Source organism: Aotus nancymaae, unplaced genomic scaffold (assembly GCF_030222135.1).
Source record: "Aotus nancymaae isolate 86718 unplaced genomic scaffold, 86718_ANA_hifiasm-v0.15.2.pri h1tg000004l, whole genome shotgun sequence".
NCBI lineage: Eukaryota > Metazoa > Chordata > Mammalia > Primates > Aotidae > Aotus > Aotus nancymaae.
Window position 1 is genome coordinate 9,311,353 of NW_026988415.1, and position 7,979 is coordinate 9,319,331.

Genomic DNA, 7,979 nt, shown 5'->3' on the forward strand with positions numbered 1-7,979 from the left:
ACTGCATACCGATAACAATTTTAAGATTGCTTTATTGTGCCCGGCTTCCTGCAGGTCACCTCGCCTCTGTACAGGTGAGGGCTGTGCCTTTGCAGGCACAGAAGGAAGTGGAAAGGGCAACAGGCCCAGTGGGAGGGCAGGCCTAGCCGTAGGGGGCCGAGTTCCCGGAGGTTGCTCCGCTGGGGTGGGGGTTTGGCAGTCTGCGGCAGTGAGCGCTTGCGGAGAGTTGTGGGGATGGGCAAAGACGGGTGTGGGAGGAGGGTGAGAGGCAAAGAGGCTGACAGCGATGGCTCGCAAAGCCCACTGGAAATGGGACCCAGTGCCTGGGCAGAGCCTTCCTTTCTCCGGCAACATGGCAACCTTCGGGTTGTGAGATCGGCGAGGGAAAGCAGAAAGCAAAGGTTGTCAAATTCCTTGTAGTTGCTGCGCACCTAGGGAAATGAAAGCTGGTGATTAACACCTGAATACTCTGTGGGTGGAAGGAAACTGAGCGCCAACGTGTGGGCCGAGTGGACTCCCAGTGTATTTTCCAAGTACAGCTCAGCTAACCAAGTGAATTGAATTCGGAAACTTTTTTAAAAGTACCTCCGCACTCTCCCGAAAAAGAGCTACACTAAACTACGGTAGAATACAGTTGTACCGCCCGCAGGAGACTTTATGGTACCTCGAGGACCTTGTTCTCCCACACCTCGCAGTTCCTGGCAACCTTTCTTTAGAGAGCATCAACTAAATTATTAAAACCTGCACCCACCAGCCTAGGGTCTTCAGCTCTTTCTGTGCCCTGTAAGAAAGAGTACTTCCACTGGAAGCTGGAGATTGTGCTATGGGTTGGCGGAGTGGGGATGGGGTTCCTACTGAATGCCCCGGGCATTGGAAGGTGCTGTCTCTACCACCCTGTTGAAATAATGGTGACCTTTCCGTCCTTTTTCAAGGGATGATTCTACAATAGACCTAAGCCTATGATTTTTTGATCAAAACTCTCAATCAGTGGCCTAAATACACAATCTTGGCTAGAAGCCAGAGTAAACAGACCAGGGGTTTTCTCAAGGGGAAAAAAAAATAGGAATGACTGCTTTAAGAAACGCAAACTGTTGCGGGTTTGTTTTTGATTTTGTTTGTCTGTTGAAAATCAAAGTGTCTCCGAGATTCTCCAGGATAAGTTGTTCTCACTGCCTAAAAGCCAGACCCCGAGCTGGGCTTGGCTACACTTGAGAAACCTGAAAGGCCAACCCTAGGCCACAGGACGGAGGACAACCTTTGTTGACCCGCCCAGGCGAGCCCAAACACCGCCCACCAACCCCCCCACTCTCCGTCCCGCAAGCACACAGACACACAGCCGCCCCAAACCACCCAGCACGCAGAGGGTGCCTCTTCTAATAAGTTGGGTCCTAATCATGCCAGGGACCTTGATAAAGGTCCCCTACGAGCAGTTACTGAAGAGGAATCAATGCAGGTACCTCCGCACGAGTCGTGGGACAGCTCCTTTCCTGATCTTTCTAACAGTAGCTCTAAGGCACAATTGCTGAGTGTACTTTGCGGCTATAAGGCACTTGGGATACGTGAGGTCTGCCAAGCCTACAAACAGGAAGAAGGCAGAGCAAGGGTTCCCTATGTACTAAAAGCCCACTGGACCAGTCACGCTAGAGTCTTGTCCCCGGAGTTTTGCCGTAACCCGCCCTCTAATGATGAGCACCACATCTGCTCCGCCGCAAAGCCGCTTGGTCTCTTTCGAAGGTTGGGACGACCTCCAAGCCCCGGAGGGCGAAGCGACGAGGCTACGCTGGGTGAAGTTTCCAACCGAAGCCAACAAACGGCGCTATTGTCGCGCCTGGGTTCTGGGAGCCCCAGGGCCGTCTCCAGTTGGAGGGAGCGGGAGCTCTCTAGGGAGGGCGGGGGAATGAGGAGGGGGCCTTGGTCGGGTTCCCAACCCCAGATCCAGAGCTCTGTGCGCCGCCCAAGGGCACTTGGAGGCTGGAGAGGGCGAGAGAGCTGCTGAGCGCGCTCTCTTCTTCTGAAGAGGTTGAAGGAGCCGTCCTGGTTCTCGCTGCGTTCCTCTGCTTTCCTCGCTGAGTGCGGGGTGCGCGTCGGAGAGGGGCTGCGCCAGCTCTCTTGCCTTCCCAAAACCCCAGCCAGAACTGAAGCCTCCTGCGCTGCCGCGACACCTCTCCCGACTCTCAGCGAAGGTTGCGACGCTGGGCTGGTACCTAAGCCTGCAGTGCTGGTGGGCTAAGAACTGATTTCTTTCCAGCCGTCCCCCATCTCCCCACTCCCGCAATGGTAACCTTGCTTGTCTATTGAAATGACAATTGTATTTAGAAACTGTCCTCAAAAGAGTTTCAAGGAAAATCTGGCATAGCTCTTACTTGAGGATGTGCAGAATACCCAGAACCACCAGATACGGTGATAGATTGTATGTACCTTTTATCCCCCGAGAGGGGGCTGGCCTCAGCGAGAAGCCAGGAGACTTGGGAGAGTGTGCCTGGCCCTGGCAAAAGACTGCTGTAAATCTGGCAGGAGGATGTAGGGCAAAAATGAGCTCACCTAAGCCTCGGGCTAAGTGTGATCAAATGTCAGACAGCTGGGAGCAGTGACTAGTTTCCCTGGTAATCTGCTGCGGGAAGGATGTCAGCCCAGCACTGTATCCCCTGCCTTGGGAAATATGCAGCCCAGGCGCTGTCACCACAACGTTTACTTGGGTCCTAAAACTTGGAAGGAAACCTGACATGTGTCAAGCTACTGGACGCCAGGCCGCGCGTCGGTTGGGTAGTTTCGTAAAACGCGCTTCACTTAGCAACAGCCTCCGGGGCCCAGAAAAGCCCAGAGTGGGCATGCGGGGAAGACGGCAGGAGGGCAGGGATATTGTACAGTGGCTTCTGTAGGAGAGGATGGATGTGCCTTAGAAAATGTGACCTTGTCAGCCACTTCGCCAAGAAAACAGGTGCATGTAGGGATTGCCTAATCATTATGTTTTCTGAGATGTACTTTCCAGCCCATGTTCGCTAAGCGTTGTGCACATTCTCGCGCGCGCGCACACACACACAAACACACTACATCCATATACAGAAAACTTCCAGAGTTTACTTAAATTTAAAACCCTAAATCCGTATACCTGTCCAGTGGATCGCAGCCCCTGGCTGCGGAATACTCAGATCAGGTGGAACACAAACTTAAGGGGCAAGCTTCCAGACCCAAAACTTCCTGGAGATGATGCCGGCTGGGAGCCGGGATTCTTTTGCCAGTGGTCCGCCTGGCCGAGAGGGGGCTGGCCTGCTCTGCGCTCCCCACCGCCCCCCCCGCCACCAACAAACCGAGGAGGCGTACTTTTTAATTCGTGGAGGAGAGAAAGGAAGAGCCCAGGGTGCATAAGTCCCGGGATCGCCTGGTCTTGCATTAACGCTAAGAAGCTGGAAGCCTGGGATCCCCCCCCTCCTGCCCCTCCGCCCACTTAAGATTATGCTTTCCGTTTAGTTCCCCACCTTTCCCCCGGGCTGGGGATGGAGGGGGAGCGAGACCCCACACCGTGTGGACACCTTATTTTAGTTTATGCCAAATCTGCCGGGGTGGCTTCTCATTCCCACTCGCTACCTCCGGCTGCTCCGAGAGTTTCAAACGCTGTGCCACTCCCTTGAGCTGGCGGTGGCGATTATTCGGGTTTTCTCTCCCCGCAGCCAGAGTTTCCGCGCCTCTAGTCTTTGGCAGATAACCCAACAAGCAAGTGAATGTCCCGCTCCGAATCTCAGGAAGTCTCTAAAACAATAAGAGAGATGGACGGAATCCGTTAGCAGAGCCTGCTCCTGGGGGAGGCGGCGCGGCTGCGCGCCCAGAGTAGCGCTCAGCGGTCCCGGCAGGTGCGGGGGCAGCGGTGGGGGCCCGGCGGTTCGCCCGGAGGACGGCCTCGGCTCCGCTCCGGCCAACGTCTCCCCCTCCAAGAAACTTTTCTTTCACTCTGAGAGGCTCCGTGTTGCCATGAAAACGGATTTTCCAAGGGGCCCGACCCTCCCCCTCAGGGGCATCGGACTGGAAAAACCGAAATGGCCAGAGAGCAGAGACAAAAAGGGGCCGCTAAGCGGGGGCCAGGAGCGAGAGACCGAGGCCGGTTCACCCCCTACGTCCCACACATACTCTCCACACCACCGTGTGCGAGTGCCTCCGCTAGGCTCAGGAGACGGGCGAATGACTGCTCGCCCGCCCTCCCGCGAACCCCCAAGAGCCTCACAGCCGAGTGCACCCCGCAGTCCCGAAGCCTATCTCGCATATCCGGGCCCCTGACCCACGCTCCGTCCCGGACGCACTGGCCCTCCTGGAGAAAGGTCTGGGCAACCAGCGGCCAATTCCAGGGAAGGCTTCTTGGAGAAGCAGCTAGGAGCACTTCCGATGCGCCTGGAGTCCCTAAGCCGGCCTGGGTAGCCGGCGGTGTCCTGTGTTCCTAGAGCTGGCAGCAGAAGCGGCCAGAAAACCTCCGTGCAGACAACGGGAAGCTTTTTGGGCTTCCCTGGGGAAGGGGCGCTGGTCGGCCTTGACAGGGTTGCAAAGTTGTTTTCTAAATTCCGCAGGCGCCCCTCTGCCTCCTCCCCACAATCTGCTCGCGTGCCCCCTCCCCCTGCCCCCGTCACCTCCTCAGGTTTCGTTCTTTCAAACTTTTCGAAACCCTAATTGGTGGTCTCAGAGTGGGTCTCGTGGACTCCCGCCTCCTAAGTAACTCTTACCGCTTCACTCGGCCAAAGAGGGGCGTGCGGGTGAACGAAAGGGCTCCCCGAACTTTTTTTTCCAGCCAGGCGGAATGGGGGCTCGGTAATGATTGGCCAGGGCGCATCACCGCGAACCTGTCAATCACAGGGCCTCCGGGTGGCGAGGGGCGGACCAAGTCCCAACCCCGGGGGATCTGAGCAGGTATAAAAGGGGCCCGGCTAGAGCCCAGCCAGACTGTGAAGGCGACCCGCTCGAGACAACGCATCAGGTGCGAGAAGCCCGCGGGTTCCTGCTGTCTTGGCGCGGAGCACTTTGATAAGTCTGCTCTTCCCGCAGGACCCGCTGGCCCACAGGCCCCCAAGCTCCGCTCTGACGGAGTCCCAGGGCCTTTTCACCGTGGCCGCTCCAGCCCCGGGAGCGCCTTCTCCTCCCGCCGCGCTGGCGCACCTTCTTCCCGCCCCGGCAATGTACAGCCTGCTGGAGACTGAACTCAAGAACCCCGTAGGGACACCCTCACAAGCGGCGGGCACCGGCGGCCCCGCAGCCCCGGGAGGCGCAGGCAAGAGCAGTGCGAACGCAGGCGGCGGCGCGAACGCAGGCGGCGGGAGCAGCGGTGGTGCGAGCGGCGGTGGCGGGGGCACAGACCAGGACCGAGTGAAGCGGCCCATGAATGCCTTCATGGTATGGTCCCGCGGGCAGCGGCGCAAAATGGCCCTGGAGAACCCCAAGATGCACAACTCTGAGATCAGCAAGCGCTTGGGCGCCGACTGGAAACTGCTGACCGACGCCGAGAAGCGACCATTCATCGACGAGGCCAAGCGACTTCGCGCCGTGCACATGAAGGAGTATCCGGACTACAAGTACCGGCCGCGCCGCAAGACCAAGACGCTGCTCAAGAAAGATAAGTACTCCCTGCCCAGCGGCCTGCTGCCCCCCGGCGCCGCCGCCGCCGCCGCAGCTGCGGCCGCCGCCGCTGCCGCCAGCAGTCCAGTGGGCGTGGGCCAGCGCCTGGACACGTACACGCACGTGAACGGCTGGGCCAACGGCGCGTACTCGCTGGTGCAGGAGCAGCTGGGCTACGCGCAGCCCCCGAGCATGAGCAGCCCGCCGCCGCCGCCCGCGCTGCCCCCGATGCACCGCTACGACATGGCTGGCCTGCAGTACAGCCCCATGATGCCGCCTGGCGCCCAGAGCTACATGAACGTCGCTGCGGCGGCCGCCGCCGCCTCGGGCTACGGGGGCATGGCGCCCTCAGCCACCGCCGCCGCGGCCGCCGCCTACGGGCAGCAGCCCGCCACCGCCGCGGCCGCAGCCGCGGCCGCAGCCGCCATGAGCCTGGGCCCCATGGGCTCGGTAGTGAAGTCCGAGCCCAGCTCGCCGCCGCCCGCCATCGCATCACACTCTCAGCGCGCGTGCCTGGGCGACCTGCGCGACATGATCAGCATGTACCTGCCACCCGGCGGGGACGCGGCCGACGCCGCCTCTCCGCTGCCCGGCGGTCGCCTGCACGGCGTGCACCAGCACTACCAGGGCGCCGGGACTGCAGTCAACGGAACGGTGCCGCTGACCCACATCTGAGCACCGGCCTGCGTTCGTCGAACCTCGTTCCCCACCCTCCTCCCCCCTGCCCCGCACCCCCAAGTTGGGACGCCTTGTTTAGCTTTGCTTGCCTGGGACTGTTGCCTTGTACCGATGATGGGGAGGACTGAAAGTTTTGCTGTAGCTGTCGAGTTTTGTACAAAAGCAAAAAGAAGTAAGGAGCAGCGGAAATGGGACTTCTAGAGAGATCTTTTACCCCACGCCGCTACCCCTTCTTTCTCCTTTGTAGGCTGGGAATCGCTGTGATATTTGCAAAGAAAAAACAGCCCCCCACCCCCACTCCTCCTCCTGAGTTCCTGGGTTCTTCTGTTACATTGAAAATGTTGTCTTGTTAGTTTACAGTTAGCCAAGGAGTGAGTGAATGGGAGAAGCAAAGTATCGAGTGAGGCTGGTTGGACAACTGCAACGCCTATGCCCCCAGTCGTGTCGCTTCTGTTTTCCTGGTGGTTTTTTGGGGCGCTGACCGCTGCAAGCGGCGCGGCAGCTAAAACCAATGTTAATTTATAGCTAGGTGTGCGTGTGTCTCCCGCCTCGCCGCCCCTGGCCGCGGGACAGCTTCTGTCCAGTCATGTTGAGTTGGTGATTTCTGCCGTGATCTGTTTAATATTTCGTCGCGCTAATGTGTTCAGATTTCGTTTGGGTAGTGGGGAAGGGGCTATTTTGTTTCAGGTTTTTCAAGCTTTTACTCTTAATTCCTAAATGAGAGATCAATAAATTTTATAAACAACATGATGGAGTCCTGATAATTTTGCGGCCCTGAAACTTTTTTGCAGGTTGGGGAGGGGACCAACACTCGGTTTTACAACTGAGATCCCATCCTAGGGGCGGGGTGGGACCGGGGGGAAGCAAGCATAATCCGAAATGGTTTTCTTTTAACTACTGTTGATCCACCATACACCAGCTCCCAATATCTCAACTGAAATTCTGAGCACAAAGCGGCTTGTCTTCCTAGGAGCGCCTCCCGAGAGCGGGCACACAGTAACTAAGGCGCAGAGCCCGCGGCCGTGCACTTGTTGATCGCAGTGAGCGTCTGCTCCTTCCTAGTGTCTGCTCCTTCCTGGTGTCTGCTCCTTCCTAGCGTCTGCTCGTTCCTAGTGTCTGCTACCACAGCCACGCGAGGTGGGGCTGGGAAGGCGCGGCCGCTGAAACCGACCAAGAACGGGGCACTTTTACCTTTGTGCACTGGGGCGGGAAGACATTTGAGCCGAGCTGAAATATTTACAAAACGAAAACCCTTCGGAAATCTCGATGATCCTATTAAAAATAAATTGTTACAGGGATCCCCAGCAGGAAACAAATACATTTCAACCCTGGTAGCTGAACCGGCGGAGTCAACCTTCAGCGCTGGAAGATTTGGTATTAAAAAGCACTCCTTAGATTTTTCAAAGATCTCAGAAACTCCTCCTAGGCTTTTTGTTTTTAACGTGTCAACTCAGTCCACCTATTTGTTTTCCAGAGAAGGCTCCTTTTCATCCCGAGTCTTGAGCCCGCTTTCTACTCCTTCCCCCCCCGCCCACTTTCCTCCAGTCCCTGACCCTTGGCCATTCCACTGTGCCCCCCGAAGGGCCTTTAGTTTCGCGCCCAGCCACACGGCCCCAGTGTATCTGTTTGGGGCCTAGGAAGAAAACAAATAGAACCAGTGTTTTTTTACCCCCTCCTCAGCTGTTTGAGGTGATTTCCTTAATCCCTTT

At 57.6% G+C, this 7,979-nt stretch overlaps 1 protein-coding gene across 1 annotated transcript; it reads left to right on the top strand.

The window, feature by feature from the left end:
- The first annotated feature begins 4,920 nt into the window (after positions 1-4,920).
- SOX3 (SRY-box transcription factor 3) lies at positions 4,921-7,015 on the top strand. Its single transcript, XM_021673906.2, has one exon. It carries the CDS (start codon positions 5,155-5,157, stop codon positions 6,265-6,267), a length of 1,113 nt encoding a protein of 370 aa, XP_021529581.2. The 5' UTR covers positions 4,921-5,154; the 3' UTR covers positions 6,268-7,015.
- The last annotated feature ends 964 nt before the right edge of the window (positions 7,016-7,979 follow it).

Coding starts and splice junctions, on each gene's coding strand:
- SOX3 (XM_021673906.2), top strand. CDS start 5,155: ATGTACAGCCTGCTGGAGACTGAACTCAAGAACCCCGTAGGGACACCC.